At 27.1% G+C, this 25,349-nt stretch overlaps 4 protein-coding genes across 4 annotated transcripts; 2 read left to right on the plus strand and 2 right to left on the minus strand.

Annotated features, from left to right (window-relative positions):
- Positions 1-3,337: 3,337 nt before the first annotated feature.
- Positions 3,338-5,930, plus strand: LOC107635692 (uncharacterized). The gene is made up of 5 exons (XM_088483300.1): positions 3,338-3,522; positions 3,661-3,784; positions 4,041-4,249; positions 4,378-4,482; positions 4,591-5,930. The coding sequence occupies exons 2-5, from the start codon at positions 3,667-3,669 to the stop codon at positions 5,659-5,661; spliced, it is 1,503 nt and encodes a 500-aa protein (XP_088339426.1). The 5' UTR covers positions 3,338-3,522; positions 3,661-3,666; the 3' UTR covers positions 5,662-5,930.
- A 675-nt stretch (positions 5,931-6,605) lies between these two features.
- LOC107638201 (uncharacterized) lies at positions 6,606-7,345 on the minus strand. Its single transcript, XM_016341369.3, has one exon. It carries the CDS (start codon positions 7,238-7,240, stop codon positions 6,839-6,841), a length of 402 nt encoding a protein of 133 aa, XP_016196855.3. The 5' UTR covers positions 7,241-7,345; the 3' UTR covers positions 6,606-6,838.
- Positions 7,346-12,273: 4,928 nt separating this feature from the next.
- LOC107638202 (uncharacterized) lies at positions 12,274-12,728 on the minus strand. The gene has a single exon (XM_016341370.3). It carries the CDS (start codon positions 12,721-12,723, stop codon positions 12,295-12,297), a length of 429 nt encoding a protein of 142 aa, XP_016196856.1. The 5' UTR covers positions 12,724-12,728; the 3' UTR covers positions 12,274-12,294.
- A 5,426-nt stretch (positions 12,729-18,154) lies between these two features.
- Positions 18,155-18,535, plus strand: LOC107637464 (rapid alkalinization factor-like). The gene has a single exon (XM_016340875.1). The coding sequence runs from the start codon at positions 18,155-18,157 to the stop codon at positions 18,533-18,535; it is 381 nt and encodes a 126-aa protein (XP_016196361.1).
- Positions 18,536-25,349: the final 6,814 nt, after the last annotated feature.

Here is a 25,349-nt window from a genome sequence, read left to right on the forward strand (position 1 = left end):
CGTCTCCAACCACCACCACTACTAACGTCATCACCATCAAAACTATTCCTTTCTCCCTTTAAGCTGCCCTATACACCAGCGAACTCAACGACACTTCTTGCTGTTCATCTTCACGTCGCGACTGTGCCATTTGCTGCTTCGAATTCGAAGACGATGATTACGTTCGAACTTTGCCTCTTTACTCACAAACCTTCCATGTTGATTGCATCGATGATTGGCTTCGTTACCACACAAACTGCCCTCTCTACCGCGCCGGGGTTCTCTCTGCCGCTTCGCTGTTGACTCCCATATTCGTTGCCAGGATCCGACAAGTCTTGACGCCGACGAATATGACTCGAAATCAGCAGGGGAAGTAAGGGATTGGACTCCAATTGCAATGAGAAGATTTCGATTCGGTCGAAGGGGAGTGGAGTGCGGTAGATTTTGATGGATTTTTCATAAGAACAAAAAACCTAGCATGAATGAGAAGAGAACTGTGAGGTTGAGGACGAGGCGCTTGAAGTTGGGTTTGGTTGTTCGTATGATTTTATGGTCGGGAATAGATTCCTGCATCTGAGACTGCGGAGCTTCTTCTTCTGCGGACACTGTGTTTAATGAAAAATGGGATATCTCCACCATTGTTACACCAATTGAGGTTGTGAACTCTAACTCTGGTCTCTAGATTTTATGAATTCAAACTCTGGCATGTGCTTAAGTTGGCTAAACTGAGTGTTTCTTGATGGAGTGAAGTTTCAAACTAATAGATGAAGGTTGGAACCGACCTGAGGGTAGTAGAAATAGTGATGACAATGATAGTGATGGTGATAGTGGTAGTTAGGGATGAAAATAGTAGTAGAGTTTAAAATTGGGAGAGTAATGGCATAAAAAAAAAAGAAATTAGAGTTAGATCATATTAAAGGATATTTTAAAAATTTCAAATAATTTTTTAGGATCCTTTTAGTTTTGTTAGTAAAAATCCATTTAACTATCGAAAATTTTGTTCCTGTTTTTAAAATTTGAATAGAAAACTATTCATTAGACAAACAAAATACTTAACATGCATTACAATCATTTTTACTAATTTCATATTTATTATAATTACATATATTTAATAAATAAAAAATTAATCCACTAGTATTAATTCTTTGGCAATTGGAATCCACTTTCTCTCTTTTGATTTTTTTTCTTATGATCGTATTTGTTTGCCCATATATGATTACGTACCAAAAATATAATATAAAAAAAAGAGTATGTATCCATTAGTGTTGATTTAAATATAATATAAAAATAAAAAATATTGATTAACTAAATTTTTTTTATAATAAAGTGTCTTTTTTTAACTATTATAATGCTTTTTTTTTAACTGAAATTAACATTATCAATTTTATTAATTAAAACTTAAAAGTAAAAATTTTTAATTATTTTTTTTATCTCTAGTAGATTAATGACTAATTTGTCATAAATTTAAACTAAGATTCAAAAACTCCACATTTGTTATGAGTAAATTAAACACTTAAACTTAAACCAACTTAAATTGATTTAATTATATTTTTTTGGTTGTGAAATATGTTTTTGGTATAGAATTAGTTTGTGTTTTTAACTTGAAGCTTTCACTTAATGAATTGCTTTTGAAAGGTGTGTTAAAATGTTTGGACTGAAGTCTGAAGTTCTCAAAGAAAAAAAATCTTTGGTCTCCTGGACTTCGGACAGAAACCTTATATGTGGAATAACTTTTAGGCCCAATATCCTAATTAGTTAAAGTATTAATTGTTAAACAGAAATTATATTTCCTGTCCTGTCCAAAAAAAACAGAAATTATATTTTTATTTTGTAAGTCAAATTATAAGGCACAATATATTCAATAATTCTGATTTAAAAATACAAAAAAAAAATCAAATTAACAACTTTTATAAAATATGGAAAACAATACAAGTAAATATACATAAATATATAATAATTAATATGATAATTATTTTTTTTGTGCATGTAATTTTTTTTTAAATCTAAAATTCTAAATATATTATTCCGTGTAGGTCAAGATCTGTTTCAGCTATCTAGGTCCGTATAGTGAAGATTTTAGTTCATAATTTTAAGGCAGTAGTGCACATCAAACTTGATGAGGAAGCCAGCTATATATGTACCAAAATTCTCTGCACCAAAAACAAAACAATTTCATATAATCATAAATCATTAAGCTAAAAATTCACTATATATTCATCAACCAATTTGTAATAAAATAAACAATTAAACCCAGATCTAACATGATAAAAAGAATTGTGAATGAATTATAGCTCAAATGACATAGTTTTTTCATATTCAATTAAAAAATTACGGGTTCGAGTCTCTTATCTTTGATAAAAAAAAAAAAAACATGATAAAAAAAATTGCACACCACTTGAAACCAACAAACACTTAAGACAGTAATTAGATCCAAGACTTCCAAACAAACAAGCCTTAGATCTTGAACTTGCAACAAATAAATAGTATATCTAGCACCATAACATTTTAATAGAAGGTCTAATAACAAAGCTTCCTTTGAGAAAATAATAAAAATAGCAAAATACAAAACAGACACAGAATCTTAAGGGCTTGAAGTTAGAAAATGAAAATCTAGACATATTTTTGTAATAATAATGTTGATGAACACAAAGGGGGAATCAAATCAAATCAAATCAAAGTACTCTATTAAAGTGGTGAAGTTAGCTGTAGTCAGAGATGTGATGTAGAGAAGAAAGGAAAGGGAGGAACCAATAGAAATAATAGGAATGGGTGGAATTGGGAAAAAATAAAAACCATAACATATACATATTATAAGGTTTTGATTTCTTCCCAACCAACCCACTCCTACAACTTCTGCTAGCTCCAATCTCCCATTCCCACCTCCCTCAATTCTTGCTTGGTTTCACTTCACAACTAACCTCTCTTCACTTGCTCCTATTTTATAAACCCTAAAGACCATAGTTAGCCACTCCACCTTGGTCCCCTCAATAATACTTAAGTAAAAAATAAAAAATATATAGATTCTTTATAATTTTATTATGTATTTAGGAAAAAATATCACACCACAAAGGACTAAAGTTGGTGGAAATTGTATTAAAGAATTATGAACCATTCATAATAGTGGCCTAGGGAGTAGGGACCAAATAATAGCTGCCTGCCACTTGTGTGATATCTTTACCATTTCTTTATTGCTAGAAAGCTGTGCCCTTCTTGTTTTGTCGGTCTTATCTTCAAAAATGATTCCTTTTTTATTGGGCCATAAGGCCTGCACGGATCGAATAATAAATTGGGCCTTCTGTTTCACGACTCATGGGCCCTTTCTCTTTAAGAAGCCCATCAAGAGTTAAAAAAAAAAAAAGAAGAAGAAGAAACACTCGAATGTTATCTTCGAAATTCAAATTGGAAAGCATTGCTGAAGAAGGAAGCAAAGCAATCATCGATGGAGTGAGTGGGAGAAACTGGCGCCAAAATTCTTCTTCTGCTTCTTCTTAACATTGCAACCAACAGTTCCACCGCACGCTTTCCACATTTCTTCATTTCCAGGTACCATTTTCTCTCTCACCAAACTCTTGCTTTCATAGCTTCTTCTAGGGCTCGGAACTCTGAACTTCATTCGAAATTGTGCTTCCTTAAAAATTATGTTTCTGTTGCGTTAGGGTTTCTTTTTTTTTTCTTCTGCAGTTTGAAATGGCTTGGTTACGCTTGGATAATCGTTGCGATTCTGAATCTGTCGCTTCACTTCCATGGCTTTGGTCCATTCAACATGTTGCAAGCTGCAAGGAAATGGACGTGACTACTTTACAGAGTATGTGTAGATATTTTAAGCTTAATTTTTTTTTCTAGGTTTTCACTTGATATGTTTCTTCGGCATGACGGTGATGTAATTGAAATGACACTGTTTTTATTGTTGTTGTGTACACTGCTTTTAAAGTTTTGCCAATACAATAATGAAAATGGAAGTTGGAAACAAAATGAAAAGATGTTTTTATTTTGATTATAACGAATGAAGCAACCAGATTTAATTTCCGTGATTCGGTTTCTTTCCTTTTACTTCTTGCCAGGTTTGGTTGATGTAGCCCTTGTTGCGGAAGATGGTTTCTGTGAAAAGACAAGGGAATTGATTTCCCTGAGATGTTTGGAGGCAATGTTTGATCCTGATTCGGCTCATAGAGTTGATTGTGATGATGCTGCTGCAACTAGCCTGGATTCGAGAGTTCGGTTTGCTTTTTCGACAACTTGTGAAGATGTCCTTCGACAGATAGTGGGCGAGGTTAAAATATTTGGTTACTCAGTTTCATTTTTTTTTTCTTGGATATGTTTTCTGATGATAGGTTTATTATTCTGCTACTTTAGATACATAATTTGTTTGGCCTTTTTTTTGTTGGGAAAATATATCAGGTACCAGTATCAAATCTAATAAAAGATCGAGTTAAGCTTTTGAAATGGGATGTTTCCCAGTTTATTTTGCATAAAAGAGCTGTTCTCAAATGTGACTTAGTGCAGGTGATTCAAGTTACTTATTCTCTTAGGAACACAAGAATGTATTCTTGATGAATTTAATGCATTTTAACGATTCTTCTTGGTTGTTGTCTCCTTTGCCGTGTTAAATAGCTGAAAGAATCAATCCTTGATGGTACTCATCCAAATGCTGATTGTTTAAGAGAAACTGGGCGATTGCAACCTCAGAATGGGGGTTGTCAAGTGCATCTCAATGACAATGCACATCGTGATCTTTCGAAAAAAGATAATGGGAACAGCACTTATCATGCAGACAAGGAAGTAAAAGAGAACTCAATATCTACAATGTTAGAAAAAGTGACTAAACAATGGAAAGAGTTACTTGAAAAGATTAAACGTTGCAAGAGGAACCAGGTTGAGTCAGTTAATGGTAATGAGCATATGACAGAATGCCAACAAGGAAAGCAAGTTGATATCAGTGAATGGCATGTTTGCCAAGGAAGTGCAAAGAAGATTAGACATAATGAATCTTTAAATGTTGAGTCCAACAAAGAGAAGCCAATCTCTCATGGAGTGGGTAGGTATGATAGGTGGTTTGCTTCCAAGCAATTAGACTCCAGAAGCCACAATGAGGTCCTTCATCATGAGCCACAAATTCCCTTTAGTGCTACAATGACTCTTCAGCATAAATCTGGAGATGAATGCAATCTGGAACAGGAAGATGAACCTATTCCAACGAAAGCTTTGCCTGCAACTGGAATCCTTCATGGAAATGAAAATGATACTGCTCATGAAGTTCCAAATGTAATTAGCGAGTCAAAGTCTAAAAGAACGGAAGTTCCTCAAGTGAGAGAACCAAATGCTACTGATGACAAAGCTGTGGAACATACTGTTAATGGTTGTGTGATAGAGGTATCAAGTGATGAAACAATGGGATCTGATAATGATATCTCAGAAAGTTCTAGTCTGAAAGAAACCAATGGTTGTATGAGGTGCAAAAAAGATGGTAAATTGCTGGTTTGTAGAACAACCACTTGTTCAACCATGATTCATGCAAGCTGTCTGTCAACATCTCCTCATTTTGATGCAGAAGGGGACTTTTTCTGCCCATATTGTGTATATGCAAAATCTATTTCAATATATATTGAAGCTAAGAGAAAGTTTTTCTTGGCAAGACAAGGACTAGAGAGGTTCATTTGCAATGATTTATGGAAGGTATCATAACACATTAACACTACTTAGTACTTAGTGAAGTTAGTAGAAAAGAACATAGTCTTTCAAGTGAAAGAAAAAGAGGAAGTCATAGACCTGTGCAGATAGATTACCTTTTGAGCGTTTTGGAGTAAATTCAGGTTGGGGTCTTAAAGTGTTTTGCTCGATGCTTAATTGCTTATAATCTTGTTCAATACATATACATTGACCAAGCACATTTACACTTTCTTGTAACAGTGTTTATTATGAGAAAAATATAGCTGTTTTAGTTGAAAATCAAAGCTGTTTCTTGAAAATCCATAATATGTGGATTGTTGACAAGAAGCCTCTATCAGCCTAAAGTTTTATTGACTTGGATGGCATCTCTTATATATTAAGATTAGAGAAAAGGGCAAATCGAACCGTGACTTTTTGGTCCGTGGACATTTAAGTTTCTGAGAATTTAAAAATACATTTAAGTTATTGATCTTTTCAAAATCTGAACATAAATGTATTTTCAAATCTTCGAAAACTTAAAATGTCTGCGAATTAAAATATCAAGAATCTGTTTGTCCTTTTCTCTTAAGATTAAGATATCTACCAAACATATATATATACAATCATGTTTCGAAGCATTGACTTCAAAATTTTGACTTTTTATTTAACATTGCTAACATATATTAAGATTAATATTGTTAACATATCACTTTTTCTAATTATAATGTTATAGGGCGTTGAGACTTGAGTGTCTGCCCAACTCTGAATTTCTCATACCTTAAGTAGCATTTTTATTTTCTTTTTAACATTATATTAACAATTATAATTTAATTTTATGTGGGATTTCTGCTGAAATTCGATCAAATGGTTACCTGAATTCTGCAAATGTATCCATATATATATATATTTCTCTTCTCTATAACAATACATAATTTCTCTTTAACCCCCGAAGAGAGATGAATAGCAAAGAGACTCATAAATAAATGAAGTAAATGAGTTCTTGTACAACTTATGAACATCTATATCAATAAAATTCTCAACATATGAATAAGTCTAATTATATCCTCTACATTTTCCGAGGAATCAATTTGACAAAATTAGTATATCACACAACATGAATCACAATTTTGGATATACCAATTTTCTTGAAATAACCGTTATTAAGATAGAGACATGTTATTTTCTTAAAAAAAAAAAAGATATAAGACAAGAATTACTTGGTGTATAGTTCATTAGAAGCAACCAAGGCTTTGGAGATCTCAAAAATGAGCCTAGCTTCAAATTCTTCACGTGAATAACCCTTTGGCAATGCATGAGTCTTTGGAATCCTTTTCTCACCAAAAGGGTTATCAATGTTCATGGAACTCAACATGAAATTCATGTAAGCATTCTTGATCTTTGTCCACATCTTCAATGGTGACCTAATAGCCACCCATGTTAGCCTTCTTATTGCCTTGATCCTCCAACGCCGCCGCGGCCGTGGCGGCCCAGTCAACCAAACTGTCTTCGCCGTCTTAGTTCCGCCGTTTTCGTCGAGGCGGTGGTAGCGCCGCCGCCTCATGTACCTCTTGATGCCACCATAAGTTGGCTTAGACAATAGAGACTCATTTTCCATTTTTTTTTGTTATGGAGTTTAGTTTGTATGAGAAAAATGAGAAGTGAATGTAGCTATTATGTGTAAGGAAGTGAAAATTGTTTTGGCTTTGATTATTTTGCAATGCACACGTTATAAGATTTAAAGGGATTTGGCTTTCTCTCCATAAATATATACATTATAGTCAATAATCAACGGTTTGACCTGTTATGGTTGGTTTGACCAGTGCACGTGATTATGCTTTTTCCTACAGTTTTCCTTCATTAATAAACTGGTTTATTTGAATACTAATGATATTATTATTAATAAAACTAGCTAACGTCTCTAAATACAATTTATTTTAAAATTTATTGATAGCATTTTTAACTAGTGTAAGGTAGTATCTTTTTTTTGTTTCCCACAGTATCTCCCAACCCGGCAGGTCAAGGACTAATCCGTCGCGGTACTGAGCTCCATTTAAGGGTTTGTTGCTGGCCAATGGGTTGCTGGCTAGCGGCAAACCCTTAAATGGAGTTCAGTATCGCGACGGATTAGTCCTTGACCTGCCGGGTTGGGGGATACTGTGGAAAACTAAAAAAAAAAAAAAATTTAAAACCCAAAACAGTCCCCGACAATTATCTCGAAAGACAACGAGGTCCTTGACAAAAAAAAAATCCGATCTAACCCCTCACAATTACCTTAAAAGGACAATGAGACTCCTATATAAAAAAAAAGTCAATAGTATTTTTTTGGCACAGGGACTAATCAATCCAAAAAAAAAGATTAAGGGTCAGATTGGATGTTTTTTTTTTTTCTTGAGGTCTCATTGTCTTTTCGAGATAATTGTCAGGGTCGGATAGGTATTCATTCTACATTAAATATTGGACTATTAGAGAAGTTTAGAAATTGGGGTAAGGTCAAACAAAAATTCAAGGGTGATGTAGAGAGTTTGGTAGGTAATGGGTTACAAGCTAAGGTTTTGATATTGGGAAAATATTTTCTTATTTATATACTACATGGATTTTGGAATTTTGTAAATATTTTCAATATATATATTAATTTAATATTGAATTATTAAATATATTAATGAAGAATTATAAGTTTTTTTTTGGAATAAATATGGATGAATAATGCGAGATAACAACAACTTGTACTAAGAATTTTAAAAAATTATCTATATATATATATGCGAGATCCAAGGACTTGGTTAGCAATAATTAATTAAGCACATGGAAATTAATAACTGGAATCGAATTTTTGACATATATGTAATTAAATAACACATGCACGCATCATTGCATCTAGAAAGTTTGACGGCTAACTAGTTATTTGATGTATTTGATTATTTAAAAATATTATTTGTATATTAAAATCAGTTACTAATATATTTGTATATAAATATATATATATAATTTAATTAAATTTTAATATATATTTATATTTTAATATATATTTTATATTAGTGACTGAATTTGATGATTAATTTTAGTGTATACGTAGCATTATTTTTTATTATTATTTGATTCTAGTGTTACTTTTGGCCTTCAATTATTCTCTGTTTATTTATGCTGAAAACTTGAAAGTTGAGAGCCCATAGCCGCCCCCTTTTTATATTATCTATAAAAAAACGGTGCTTATAATATACTCATTTCCTCAGCTTCATAGGTTATAAATGAATTAATGACTTGGCATCTTTTCAAAACGATAGCAAGAAATTTGACTTCAAAATGGGTGTCTTCAGTGGTCCCCTTTTTTTTATTACTAGCTACAGTGTAATGAATATAATAGTTTCTTTGTTTTCAAAAAAAAAGTTTGATATTTTAAATTATATTATTTGTTTTTTCTTAATTAATTGTGTGGAATTTAATTAATTGTGTGGAATGAATAATAATTACATAAAAAGTATGTTTGTTTATTGATATTATATAATTTTAGATAGATATTTAAAATAAAAAAAAAAGAGAAAAATAAAATATTTAATTTTCTCGGACAATTTTATTTAATAAATAGTAGCAATATTAATAACGACTTACACAACGACGTATTAACTAACTAAGCATTATTGATATTGCATATAACTTTAATTAGCCTGTTATGTCATGTACAGAGATATTTCATTTTAGACTTTTTTTGAACATAATATAATAATGGAATATCTTCAAACATATATGAAAGACTTGAAAAGGTATAATAATCACATACATTATTCACAGGTCAAGTAAGAATTTGTTGAATCAAATTAATTATTATATTATATATGTTTCCACGTGAATGAAGCACAAATTAATTAGCAGTAGTTTTTATTTTTTAATGTAGCAAATCCAATTGTGAACTCTCATTAAAAGATGGACTAGCTCATAACTTTACTTTCATTCTGATTTAATTTTCTATTTACTCTTCTAGCTAGTAACACGTAATTGATAGTTTTCTTCAATATTAATAGAAGAACGAGGGCATGATAATATGAAGGGGCATGAACAACGTTGGTTTCCAAATCCAACTAACATAATAAATTATAAATCCCAATTTTATAAGCAAGTTAGTTTAATTTATTACATGGTCAAATGCATGGAAATTAACCACACTCTGATCTAACAGAGTTTAACTAATTCCTAATTGAGTTGGACCCCAAAATCTACCCAAAAAAAAAAAAAAAAAGAAAACAATATTTCCAATTATCTCACTTTACCTTAATTTAGATTTACTTAATCCTAAAATTAAAAATCACTCAAAAACAATTAGTTTTGAAGAATTTTAGAAAGTGTCAAAATACAAAATAACAAAAGAAATTTGGGATGAACTCCAAATTACTCAAAAAATATACCCTAACATGTTAAAAAAATAAAGATTAATATGCTTAAAAAGGAATATGAAATATCTTTTTATGAAAGAAGGATTAACCATCGATAAGATGTTTAAAAGATTTTTAATTATTATCAATAATTTAGATGTTATGAAAATGACACACAACAAATAAATACTAGTAAAAAAAATTCTTAAAAGTATCATAAATAAAAAAGTGAAAAACAAAAACAACTGTTATTACTAAGAGCAACAATCTGAATCAATTATATAACATTAACAATAATAACTATTTATAGTTTTTCAAACGAACATATATGTATTACATACATTAAAATTGAACTCTAAACATATCTATATGAAATATGTATGGTCCAAATAATCTTAAAATATTACACCTAAACAAGTCATATAGCCTAAATTAACCATGCATGCAGAACTTGAAGATTCTGCTTCAATTGCAACCAACCACAACCAAACCAAATAGGAACTACTCTCTAAACTTTTATCATTAAACAACCAAAAATCAAACCGACAGCAATTAATAAATAAATTAAATTTACAAATACTCTTTGAATAAAGGCATGGAGATCCGGTTGAATGAAATTAAAGAATGTCCTCTCAATATCATGCTCCATGCCTGTTTGCACATTGTATAATGAAATTCACTCATTTAAAAAATTTAAACTAACAAATAAAGACTATCATTTAATAGTTCTAAATTTTCAAATTGTTAAAGTTTTAATACTATATCGTGATGAATTCACTAATACAAAAATGTTAATTAAGCTAAAACAGATGAATGATTATATATCTTAATTACACAATAATATATTATTGTTTAAATCTAATCTTTATAATATTTAATATCAATTTATTTTCATTTAAATAAAATAGAACTTATATTTTATTAAGTGTAATTAAAAATGTATCTATCTAGCTAGTAACATCTCTAAAAGTATATTGTATGCTAATTATGCACAATAAAAAATGTTAATAGCTCAATATTTTTTATTAATATTAATTAATTTTTTATTAATTATGCTAATTTTTTATTTGATTAGAATATAGGAATTAAGCTTTCAATTTAATTTTTAATATTTAAAATTGATCAAATATTGACAAAAAATTAAAAAAATTTATTAGTCGTATATAATTAGTAACTGCTCTCTTTTTGATAATTTAACTTACACCTACAATTTCCTTTTCTCTCATACTTTTCTTCTTCTTTTTTATTTATTATGTTACTAGTATATCTCATTATACATATTTCTTAAAGTAATAATAGTACTACAAATTAAATTATTATTTCTAACTCGCAACACGTCATTATATATTGTTAATTATTTTATGCATTGAATAGTAATAAGGATCGGATGTTGATGTGCTTATTACCCTAAAATAATAGTATATATTTCATATCTTGTATGTATATGATTGTCCATCATCATCTAGCTCTATATGATCGCTTATATAAAAAAAAAAGTGTACGAATTCTCTTGTATTGCTCTTAGAAATAAAATTACTTCAGATTATACATGAAAAGGTAAGAGGAAATAATAAAAGACAAATAATTAACGACTTATTAATAATATAGATTCCAATAATGCACATGAATCTAAGCGGACCTGAAAAAAGAATAGGATCACTTCTTATACTCGTTGAAAATGATTTTCATCTAGTTCATGATTTATTAGGAGTAGAATGTGTTTTGATAAAACTTTTACGGACAAAAAAACATTACAATTGATTTGATAATAATCGAGTGACATTATTTTTTTGGTTCGAACCAAAAAATTTCTTTAAATACGATTTAAAAAAGATTTTATTTTATTGTTGATAAGAGATTTTTTTATAAAAAATATGACTTGGAATTTAAAAAAGGAAAAAGAGTCCTTCATTCGCAACAAATGTAAAAAAATTTATTCAATTACATAATTTGAATAAAATAAAAAAAATTGTGATTAAATATTATTACATAAAAATAAAATTTATTATTTTTCAAACAATGGTATAAAAAGTAATTATGTTTAGATTGATCTATAAACTGATACAGTATATAAAAGTGAAAATTTAGACAATTACTTTTATATAAAATTGATAAGTAAAAGTTTTTAAATAGTTTAATAATTTTGACTAAATTATTATTTAACGGCTCTTAGTTATGAACTTCATATAAAATTAACTATATATACTTAAATTTCCACCACATATAAATTAACTGAAAAAAAAAAAAAAACCAGAAGAACAGGAAAAGAAAAGAAAGAAGAGAATCACAAAATTGACAATTATTATTACATGGGATTTAATTCATGAGAAGCAACCAGGGTCTTGGAAATTTCATATATAAGCCTTGCCTCAAAAGCATCACCAGAAAAACGCATAGAAAATTGACGAGGCTTTGGGATCCTTTTCCCACCAAACACAACAATATTATTGTGAGTGTTCAATGATCCTATGTTGCCGGCTAACCTTAACATGAAGTTCATATAAGCATTCTTAAGCTTAATCAACATCTTCAAAGGTGATCTAATTACCCATCTAACCTTCGGAAGTCTTCTTATCCTCCAATACTTTCTAGGCCTTCTTTTCAACCACCTTATGACCTTTGTTTTCCTTCCCCCGCTGCCAGCGCTGCCGCGTTGGTAGCGGCGCCTCCTCAAGTAGCTCTTGATGCCGCAGTAATAAGTTGGGTTAGATGGCAATAGTGACTCAGTTTCCATGTGTGTTTGTGAAGTGAATAAGGGAAAGAAGTGAAGTGAAGTGAAGTGAATATATATAGACTAGTTAGCTATGATTCACTGACACGGGACACGACACGATACGGGACATGCCGACACGCGAATTTTAAAATCTTATATGATACGGGGACACGCATACATATAAAATATAAAGTAGTTTTTAAATAAACCGTAATAATATTTTAATATTTTATTGATATTAAAATATAAATTAATTTTTTAAATTATTTTTAATGTCTTATTTTAATTATATCAAGTATTTAAAATATTTTTTGTTTTAATAAATAATAATATATATTATATCTAAATTTATTTTAAGAATATATATTAATAATAAAACATGACACGCTGACACGTGATGGTTTTTAGGTGTTTTCAAGTGTGTTTAGAGAAAAATTTTTTATTTTTATTGAGACACGGTTTTAATATAGCAAACACGCGTGTCGGACGAGTGTCAGTGAGTATCGTGTCCGAAATGTGTCTGACACGCAGACATGACAACTCAGCAAAGTGTCCGTTCTTCGTAGCTAGTTAGTGTTTAGATATTAGGCATCGTTGTATAAATAATAATAGAGAATTTAATTTAAGAGATTAATTTTATAAAGTAGTTAATTATGTGTATGTGTGAATAAACATTACCAACATTATGTTGTCCATATATGTATTTCTGAAATATTCTCTCCCTTTGTCTACCAATAATATTGTGATGAGTGTATTATTTGATCTTGACCAAATTGTTAACCTCTTCTAAATTTTATTATTTGAAAATCGGTTTATCTAATATAATTTTAGTTTTCCACTAAAGATATATGAATGATTATACATCTCATAAAATTTATAAAGATTAAGTTTGGGTTGAAAGACAATTTTTTTTATTCCAATCAAATAATAGAAAATGAATTTTTTTGGTCGAAAAATAAAGAAAATAAAAGAATTTTATTTTATTTTAATTTTCGGTGAAGAACTAATTAACATGGATGGGTAAAGATGAACCGGACAACGAATCGTCCTTGGCATATCTCCTACTTTAGAGTTTAGACAACCTATTATACATTAATTTAATTTTTTGTGTCCGTAAGCTAAGCACGAATGAAGATTTTTTTTTTTTGATTTACATGTAATTTAAATAATTAGCTTTTAAAAAGTTTAAGGCTTGAAAATGTTGTTATGGGGTCCTCAGCCACAATATAGAGATTTTGTTGTCTAGACACAGACCCTGTTCCTCGTATTTGGGCACATTAAAAGACCAACACAGTAGAAAGGACCATAATACAAAATCATAACATCCTTAATTATTGTAATGGTTTAGTTTGTTATAAGGTTTATAGTTTTTGATATACTTTATACAAAATATTAGGATAAAAACTTACGTACAGTTATTTTCATATGAAATTTTTAGTCGAAAACCGTTAAATAATAGTTTAGTCAAAGATATCAAATTATCTTACAATTTTATATAAAAATAACTTCAGGTAAATTTTCTCCAAATATTATATACTTTCATGTAAAGTTTCCTGCACTTCCATGGCGGCCACCGTGATCGACATAACATGGTGGCGCAAAGGATTGGAGGAGTAATTAAGGAAAGAAGATCGATGTGTTGTGTTGGCCAAATTTTGCTGCAAAAAAATTGTAGATAAAAGAAGATTGCATGAGGAAATAATGTATTATCGCGTCTAAAATCATACCAAATCTTAATAAGATATATTTTGAATCATACTAAATCTCAATCAAATAATTCTATATGTAGTTTCCTATAATATATTGTGGATATAATGTTTTATCCATTATTCCTCAAATAATATTTGTTACTTGTTGTCTAAGTTATTAAGATAAAATACATACATATTCTCTATACTACTAATAATATGTCAAGAAGATTAGTTTTAATCTACTGTAAAATACGTGAATTAAGGAATAACTTGAATTTAACTTCCTAGAATTTAATTAAGATAATTTCGATTATTATCTCATTTTTGATGAGTTGTGATCTCTATACATACATATCCATAACAAAAAAAAAAGAATGTATCTCAAATTAATAATAAGATTTTGGTATACGATTTATACACATCAATATTTTCATTATAAATAGCAGTATTAGGCGTGGTAATTTTGTCACACTTGGTCAACAATATTCTTAATCTTTATTTCTACTAATAATAAGTCAATAATAATACAATGGCCAACAAAAACTGCTCACTTCACTTAGCTCTTATCGTGGCTTGCATGGTCACCATGACAGCGACGGTAGCCGAAATGCGCATGATGACGAAGACTATACCTTGGTCATCATGCAATGGGACGATAGGGGAGTGCATAGAAGCAAAGAAGAAATTTGAGATGGATTCAGAGAGCAACATGAAGATATTTGAATCAAAGAACAAGGTGATAGGAAACGGTGCAATAGGGAGGAATGGAATTCCATGCTCGAAGAAAGATAATACCACCAAGAATTGTAGACCGGGTACTCCTGCCAACCGATACAACCGTGGCTGCAGTCCCATTACTCGATGCAGGGGTGGTGGTGGTGGCGGCGGCGGTAGCCCCCCTCATGGTTAAATTATTCATCATTATCTTCTTCTTCTTAATTATTTGTTTAGCTATCTAGTTAGGTTTATGGTTGTTCTTTGTATATTCACTTTGATTATTATAGGACCCATTATTAACGGCTATTAGTAGTAGTTTATTTCATATAATAGTAGTGTTATGATTTGGCTTGTTTCGATTTAGTTTAATATTCTATGTAAATATAAAAATTTTAATAAAATAAAAGAAGAAGAAGAGCATCTTAATTTAGCTTGTTTTCTATGTTACCATTTAGTCTCTCTTACCTTACTGTTATTGTTATTTTTTTTAGCTTTTGTCTTCGATTACTTATCCATAGAAAAATTTCTATTAATAAAAATTAGTATATTATTGTTTTCGTTAATTTGTTTCAGTCAATATGTATTATGTAGTTTTTGTTTAAACGCTTGGACGTTAGGTTACTATTGTTAAATATTTATCTTTCTCAGCCTCCTTTTTATTTTCTCTATATAAAAAAATTAGTGATACTCCAATAAAGATTTTACAATTATTCTCATAAAAAATATTTTATTTTGATGATTGGATAGTAAATTATAGAGCTTAATTTTAGTATATTATAAAAATATTATTTTTATTTAAAATATAACTAAAAAATAAGTCTTATTTTTAAACAAAAATTTTTATATAATTAAAGTAAATGTCAAAAAATAATAGTGACTAATATATTTAGTGAAAAAAATAAAAAGTGATATAATAAAAAATTAGTTAGTATTAGTTTAAATATTAATCCAATATAAAAAAAACATGTAAATATGCAATACGTATTTTAAAAATTTAAATAAATTAATTTAAATTATAATAGAATTAATAACCACAACAAATATAAAATAAAAAAATAAAAAGAACTCTCCCATATTAGGCCCAAATTATAGCCCATGGATACAATAGCTAATTATAGCCCATGGCTTCATATTGTAAAACAAAACATAGAAAAAAAACTTAGAAATTGAAAAACATAGGAAGTAATTAAAACTTGGAATCAAGTGTTATTCATTTTACGTGAACTTAATTTTATGTTAAATTGATAGTTAAAATTTTTTAAATAATTTAATATATTTGATTTAATTATTATTTAATAATTTTTAATTATTAATTTTATGTAAAAATTTTTATACCTAAATTTCTTCTGTATATAAATTAAACTGAAAAAAAAAAGGAAAGGAAAGAAGAGAATCACAAAATTAACCATTATTATATGGGATTTAATTCATGAGAAGCAACCAAGGTCTTGGAAATTTCATATATAAGCCTGCCTCAAAAGCATCACCAGAAAAACGCATAGAAAATTGACTTAGATTAGGGGTGTCAACCGGACGGGTAGGGGCGGGTTTGTGCTTTACTCGATTTCGTCCCGTCCTACAATAATTTGCATAAAATTTGTTTTACTCCTATTCACGAGTGGTAAATATTTGAACTCTAACCCGCTCGTGCAGGTACTTGCCCCGCCCCTACCCGTTCTTATAATTATTAAAATTCAATAAATAAAATAAAATTTTAAAATTTATATAACCGTGATCATATACATAACATAAATTAAAATAAAAATTTAAATATTATATAATATTATTAATTATTTTACTAATTATTTTACATATATTACATATATTATATATTAAAATTATATGTATTATATATATACCAAGATGAGTAGGAGCGGGTATTATCTAAATCCGATTTCATCCCGCTCCACACAAGAATCTACCTCGATAAAGACCCGTCCCGAATGAGTAGGGACAAAATGGATACTCACGAGTTCCGATGGTGTTGTCATCCCTAGCTTAGATGGCAATAGTGACACAGTTTCCATGTGTGTTTGTGAAGTGAATAAGGGAAATAAGAAGTGAAGTGGAGTGAATATATATAGACTAGTTAGTGTTTAGATATTATAGGCATGGCTGTATAATAATAATAGAGAATTTAATTTAAGAGATTAAATTTATAAAGTAGTTATGTGTATGTGTGAATATTATACGAAATATTATATACGAAAATATTATATACGTAAAATTTAATTAGTTTGTTATAAGGTTTATAGTTTTTGATATACTCTATACGAAATATTATATACTTTCATGTGAAGTTTCCTTGCACTTTCATGTCAACGCCGCCACTGTGAACGACATAACATGGTGGCGCAAAGGATCGGAGGAGTAATTAAGGAAAAAAGATGTGTTGTTTTGGCCAAATTTTGCAGCAAATTAAAATTTGTAGATAATAGAAGATTGAACAAAGAAACAATGTATTATCGTATCTAAAATCATACCAAATCTTAAAAAGATATATTTTGAATTATCTAAATTTCAATCAAATAATGATTCTGTATGTAGTTTCCTATAATATATTGTGGATAATGTTTTATCCATTATTCCTCAAATAATATTTGTTACTTGTTGTCTAAGTTATTAAGATAAAATATATACATATTTTCTATACTCCTAATATATCAAGATTAGTTTTAATCTACTGTAAAATACGTGAATTAAGAAATAATTTGAATTTGATTTCCTAAAATAATGAGTATATATGATATCTCTAGTAACTAATTAAGATAATCTCGATTATTATTATCTCATTCTAATGACCAGGACTAGCACTAAACATACATATCCATAAAACAGTTAATTACATGTAACTATATTCAAATTTCATAATTATTAACATAAAAATAGAATGTATCTCAAATTAATAATAAGATTTGGTATACAATTTATACATATACGTCAATATTTTATTATAAATAGTAGTATTAGGCGTGGTAATTTTGTCATACTTGATCAATAATATTTTTAATCTTTATTTCTATTAGTAAGTCAATAATAATACAATGGCCAACAAGAACTACTCACTTCATCACTTAATTCTTATTGTGGCTTGCATCGCCACTATGATGACGGCGGTGGCCGGAATTCGCATAATGACGAAGATTATACCTTCGTCATCATGCAATGGGACGATAGGAGAGTGCATGGAAGCAAAAAAGGAATTGGAGATGGATTTCGAGAACAGCATGGAGATATTTGAATCAATGAAGAAGGTGATAGGGAACGATGCAATGAGGAAGAATGGAATTCCATGCTCGAAGAAAGATAATGCTACTAAGAATTGTAGACCGGGTCCTCCTGCCAACCGTTACAACCGTGGCTGCAGTCCCATTACTCGATGCAGGGGTGGTAGTGGTGGTGGCCATGGTTCCACCCATAGTTAAATTATTCATCATCATCTTCTTCTTCTTAATTATTTGTTTAACTATCTAATTAGATTTATGGTTATTCTTTGTATATCCACTTTGATTATTATAGGACCTATTATTAATGACTATTAGTAGTAATTTTTTCATATAGTAGTAGTGTTATGATTTGTCTTGTTTCGATTTAGTTTAATATTCTATGTAAATATGAAAAGTTTAATAAAATAAAAGAAGAAGAAGAGTATCTTAATTTAGCTTGTTTTCTATGTTACTATTTAGTCTCTTTTACCTTCCTGTTATTGTTATTTTCTTTAGTTTTTGTCTTCGATTACTTATCCATAGAAAAATTTCTATTAATAAAAATTAGTATATTATTGTTTTCTTTAATTTGTTTCAGTCAATATGTATTATGTAGTTTTTGTTTAAACGCTTGAACGTTAGGTTACTATTGTTAAATATTTATCTTTTCTTAGCCTTCTTTTTATTTTCTCTATATAAAAAAATTAGTGATATTTCAACAAAGACTTTATAATTATTCTCATAAAAAATACTTTATTTTAATAAATGGATAGTAAATGATAGAATTTAATTTTAGTATTTTATAAAAATATTATTTTTATTTAACATATAACTAAAAAATCAGTCTTATTTTTAAACAAATTTTTATATAAAAATATTTATGATATCTTTATTAAAGTAAGTGTTAGAAAATAATAGTGACTAATATATTTAGTGAAAAAATAAAAATTGATTAAAAAATTAGTTAGTATTAGTTTAAATATTAATCCAATATAAGAAAAAAATATGAAAATATGTAATACGTATTCTAAAAATTTAAATAAATTAATCTAAATTATAATGAAATTAATAACCACAACAAATATAAAATAAAAAAACAAAAAGAAATCTCCCATATTAGGCCCAAATTATATCCATGACTTCATAGTGCAAAACAAAACAGAGAAAATAAAAACTTAGAAATTGAAAAACATAAGAAGTAATTATAACTTGGAAGGAAGTGTGATTCATTTGATGTAAAGTTAATTTTATATGAAATTAATAGTTAAAAATTTTATATGAATTTTTCCAATAAATAAAGACTAATATTTAATAGTTCTAAATGTTCAAATTGTTAAAGTTTCAATACTATATCGTGATGAATTCACTAATACATAAATGTTATAAGCTAAAACAGATGAATCATTATATATCTTAATTACACAATAATATATTATTGTTTAAATCTAATAGTTATAATATTTTATATCAATCTATTTTCATTTAAATAAAATAGAACTTATATTTTATTAAGTGTAATTAAAATTGTATCTATCTAGCTAGTACCGTCTCTAAAAGTATATTATATGCTAATTATGCACAATGAAAAATGTTAGTAGATCAATATTTTTTATTAATATTAATTAATTTTTTATTGATTATTTAATATAGGATTTAAACTTTAAAATTTAATCTTTAATATTTAAAATTAATCAAATATTGGCAAAAAATAAAGAAATTTATTAGTATACTAAAAGTATAATTAGCTATAGTAACTGCTCTCTTTAATATAATTAACTTACACCTATAATTTTTTTTTCACTCATACTTTTCTTCTTTTTAATTTATTATGTTACTAGTATATCTCATTATATATATTTCTTAAAGTACTAGTACTACAAATTATTATTTTGTCAATTATTTTTAACTCGCACACGTCATTATATATTGTTAATTATTTCATGCATTGAATAGTAATAAGGATCGGATGTTGATATGCTTACCCTAAAATAATTTTTATATATTTCATATCTTGTATATGTCCAATTGTCCATCATCATCTAGCTCTATATGGCGGAACTTAAAACAAAATTTTGGGGGGTTTAGATAGAAAATAATTGTTAAAATATTTTTGATATGGACTCATTTAAGATAAACTCGTCTAATCTCATCTCTTGGGTTTGGGTGATATTGCCAAATTTAAAACTATTTTCAAGATCTCGTTCCAAAAAGTTAAGGTTAAAGTCATCAGATGTAACTTTTTGAACTTTTGAAGGTTATATATCACTTTCTTCGTGATTCATTAAAGTAGAAGAACTATCTACAGGTGTTGATATTGTAAAAGTTATATGTTTTCTTTCTTAAATATTGGCCTTCCTCTTAAAAAATGTATCAATTCTTTGATTTTTTTATTATTATTTTATATAGAAATTTGAATATATATCCTGTAAAATATATAAAGAAGAAGTTAGAATGACAAATATTAAAATTTATAATATTTATTGAATTTTTTTATCAATTTATACAAATACAATAATATTAATACTTATTGAATATTCTATTATTTTTTATTATATAAAAAAATAAATTAAATAAATAGTAAAATATAAAATAATATTAAATTAAATAAATAAAAAATATCTAATTTTTTTATATTTGAACTTAAAGATAGAGAGAGTATTGTTTATTGAACTTATTAGATACTTTAAATTATAGTAAAGTATTTAAGTCAATTGAACTATTTTTTATCTTTTGAAAAAGTATTACTAAGTTTTTTATAAAAAATTTGGAGGGTCATGCCCCCTTGTCTGAACTAACTCCGCCACTATCTCTATGATCGCTTATATTAAAAAAATAGGGTACGAATTCTCATGTATTACTCTTAGAAATAAACCCATAAAATTATTTTGGGTTATACATTAAAAGGTAAGAGGAAATAATAAAAGACAAATAATTAACGACTTATATATTAATAGTATTGATTCCAATAATGCACAGAATTGAAAAAGCTGTGATTAAATATTATTACGTAAAAATAAAATTTATTATTTTTCAATCAATGATATAAAAAGTAATTACGTTTAGACTGATCTATAAATTTGTAGATAAAAAAAGATTGAATGAAGAAACAATGTATATATTATCGTGTCTAAAATCATACCAAATCTTAATAAGATATATTTTGAATCATACTAAATCTTAATCAAATAATTTTGTATGTAGCTTCCTATAATATATTGTGGATAATGTTTTATCCATTATTCCTGAAATGATAATTGTTACTTGTTGTCTAAGTTATTAAGATAAAATACATACATATTCTCTATACTACTAATAATATATCAAGATTAGTTTTAATCTATTGTGAAATACGTGAATTAAGGAATAACTTGAATTTGATTTCCTAAAATAATAAATATATATGATATCTCTAATAACTAATTAAGATAATATCGATTATTATCTTATTATTCTAATGACTAGGACTAGCACCGGAATGGTGATACTATACAGTATATACACAATACACATATCCATAAAATAGTTAATTACATGTAACTATATTCAGATGTTTTCATAATTATTAAAACAAAAATAGAATGTATCTCAAATTAATAATAAGATTTGGTATACGATTTATACACATCAATATTTCACTATAAATATCGATATTAGAGGTGGTAATTTTGTCACACTCGATCAATAATATTCTTAATCTTTATTTCTACTAACAAATTAATAATAATAGGATGGCCAACAAGAACTATTCACTTTACATAGCTTTTATTGTGGCTTGCATCGCCACCATGATGACGGCGGTGGCCGGAATTCGCATGATGACGAAGATTATACCTTTGTCATTATGCAATGGGACGATAGGGGAGTGCATGGAAGCAAAGAAAAAATTTGAGATGGATTCAGAGAGCAACATAGAAATATTTGAATCAATGAAGAAGGTGATAGGGAACGATGCAATGAGGAGGAATGGAATTCCATGCTCGAAGAATGATAATACCACCAAGAATTGTAGACCGGGTCCTCCTGCCAACCGTTACAACCGTGGCTGCAGTCCCATTACTCGATGCAGGGGTGGTGGTGGTGGTGGTGGCCATGGCTCCACCCATGGTTAAATTATTATTCATCATCTTCTTCTTCTTAATTATTTTTTAGCTATCTAGCTAGGTTTATGATTATTCTTTGTATATCCACTTTAATTATTATAAGACCCATTATTAACGACTATTAGTAGTAGTTTATTTCATATAGTAGTAGTGTTATGATTTGGCTTGTTTCCATTTAGTTTAATATTCTATGTAAATATAAAAAATTTAATAAAATAAAAGAAGAAAAAGAGTATCTTAATTTAGCTTGTTTTCTATGTTACCATTTAATCTCTCTTACCTTACTGTTATTGTTATTTTCTTTAGCTTTTGTCTTCGATTACTTATCCATAGAAAAATTTCTATTAATAAAAATTAGTATATTATTGTTTTCTTTAATTTGTTTCGGTCAATATGTATTATGTAGTTTTTGTTTAAACGCTTCAACGTTAGGTTACTATTGTTAAATATTTATCTCTTTTTAGCCTTCTTTTTATTTTCTCTATATAAAAAAATTAGTGATATTTCAACAAAGACTTTATAATTATTCTCATAAAAAGATACTTTATTTTAATAAATGGATAGTAAATGATAGAATTTAATTTTAGTATTTTATAAAAATATTATTTTTATTTAACATATAACTAAAAAATCAGTCTTATTTTTAAACAAATTTTTATATAAAAATATTTATGATATCTTTATTAAGGTAAGTGTCAAAAAATAATAGTGACTAATATATTTAGTGAAAAAATAAAAATTGATATAATAAAAAATTAGTTAGTATTAGTTTAAATATTAATCCAATATAAGAAAAGAACATGCAAATATGTAATACGTATTCTAAAAATTTAAATAAATTAATTTAAATTATAATAAAATTAATAACCACAACAAATATAAAATTAAAAAAACAAAAAGAAATCTCCCATATTAGGCCCAAATTATAGCCCATGACTTTATAGTGTAAAACAAAACAGAGAAAATAAAAACTTAGAAATTGAAAAACATAAGAAGTAATTATAACTTGGAACAAAGTGTGATCTATTTTATGTAAAGTTAATTTTATATGAAATTAATAGTTAAAAATTATTAAATAATTTAACATATTTTATTAAATTATTATTTAATAAATTTTAACTATTAATTTTACTTAAATTTATCTATCTTTGAATTTTTTCTGTATATAAATTAAACTAAAAAAAACAGAAAAAAAGAAGAGAATCACAAAATTGATAATTATTACATGAGATTTAATTCTTTGTATATACACTTTGATTATTATAGGACTCATTATTAGCCGCTACTAGTAGTAGTTTGTTTTATATAGTAGTAGTGTTATGATTTGGCTTGTTTCGATTTAGTTTAAAATTCTATGTAAATATGAAAAGTTTAATAAAATAAAAGAAGAAGAGTCTCTTAATTTAGCTTGTTTTCTATGTTACCATTTAGTCTCTCTTAGCTTACTCTTATTGTTATTTTCTTTAGCTTTTGTCTTTGAGTAAGTAGGGTGTGTTTGGTAAACACATTGGAAGCACAAGAAGTATGTTCAATCTTTTTAAAATGTTGTAATTTTTGTTTGGTTAATTTTTTTCTCTAAACACGAACATGATTATGAGTTTGAACTTCCATTCATCTATAGTAGTTTTTGCGTTTATTTGATAAATTAAAAAATTAATTGATGTTCTACTAATTTTACCATTCAATCTCATTTACAATAAAAGATACAAAAAACAATCATCAGAATTCTTAAATTTTTTTCATAGCTATACTTTACAAACAAATATTTTTTTAATATTATTATTAGTACTCTTTGTTAAGTTTTAATTTTTATTAATTTTTTATTTATTTTTCTTGTTAATAGTATGAATATTTTTTTTTGGAGTTTTTTTTATGTTCACTTATGTATATTATTATATTTTTTTAATAAAATTTTTAGTATTTATTATTCATATAAAAATTTTTAATCATTTTTATTAATATGCATTTTTTATAGAAATTTATTTTTTTATTTGATTTTGTATATTTTTTATTATATGTTCTTAAATTAGTATATATTTTATTTATTATTGTTGATTTTTATAAAATAAATTTTATTAAAAAGATATAATTAAATACAAAAAAATATTAAAAAAGAGCACTAACAAATTATAACTAAAAGTGTATTAAATTTCAACACATAAATTTAAATTCTTTAAAAAAATTATAGTCAAAGAGTGTTAAAATAATATAGTTTTGAATAATATAAATTAATGTCTTTTTTAGTAATTTTTATCTAAACGTAATTTTAAATGATGTAATCTAAATAACATTTATTTTATTATAATTCATTTTGATATAAAATTTTCAAACATAAATCACATTAACACCAACTCACTTTTTATCAAAATTAAGTTTGTAACATTAATTTTATTAAAACTCTCGTTTACAAACTCTAATCCAAATACACACTTATTCATAGAAAATTTTCTATTAATATTTTCGCTCTTGTAGATTTTTTTTCGGTCAATATGTAGTTTTAGTTCAAAGGCTTGGATGTTAGGTTACTATTGTTAAATATTTATCTTTTCTCATCCTCCTTTTTTTTTTCTATGTAAAAAAATTAGTGACACTCACAAAGACTTTACAATTATTTTTATGAGAAGATATTTTATTTTAATTATTGGATAATAAATTATAAAATTTAATTTTAATATGTTATAAAAATATTATTTTTATTTAAAATATAACTAAATAAATAAGTTATATTTTTAAATAAAGATTTTTATATAAAAATATTTTTGATATCTTTATTAAAGTAAGCGTGTCAAATAATAATAATAGTGACTAATATATTTAATGAAAAATAAAAGTGATATAATGAAAATTTAGTAAGTATTAATTTAAATATTAATCAAATATAAGAAAAAAACATGTAAATATGTAATATGTATTCTAAAAATTTAAATAAATTA

This window comes from Arachis ipaensis, chromosome B4 (assembly GCF_059453495.1).
Source record: "Arachis ipaensis isolate K30076 ecotype BB chromosome B4, ASM5945349v1, whole genome shotgun sequence".
NCBI classification, from domain to species: Eukaryota; Viridiplantae; Streptophyta; class Magnoliopsida; order Fabales; family Fabaceae; genus Arachis; species Arachis ipaensis.

Excerpts from the sequence above, each read along its gene's own strand:
- LOC107638201 (XM_016341369.3), bottom strand. The coding sequence starts at position 7,240 with ATGGAAAATGAGTCTCTATTGTCTAAGCCAACTTATGGTGGCATCAAG.
- LOC107638202 (XM_016341370.3), bottom strand. The coding sequence starts at position 12,723 with ATGGAAACTGAGTCACTATTGCCATCTAACCCAACTTATTACTGCGGC.
- LOC107635692 (XM_088483300.1), top strand. The coding sequence starts at position 3,667 with ATGGCTTGGTTACGCTTGGATAATCGTTGCGATTCTGAATCTGTCGCT. Across the intron at positions 3,785-4,040 it reads GGACGTGACTACTTTACAGA|GTTTGGTTGATGTAGCCCTT; the intron begins GTATGTGTAGAT and ends ACTTCTTGCCAG. Across the intron at positions 4,250-4,377 it reads TTCGACAGATAGTGGGCGAG|GTACCAGTATCAAATCTAAT; the intron begins GTTAAAATATTT and ends AAAATATATCAG.
- LOC107637464 (XM_016340875.1), top strand. The coding sequence starts at position 18,155 with ATGGCCAACAAGAACTACTCACTTCATCACTTAATTCTTATTGTGGCT.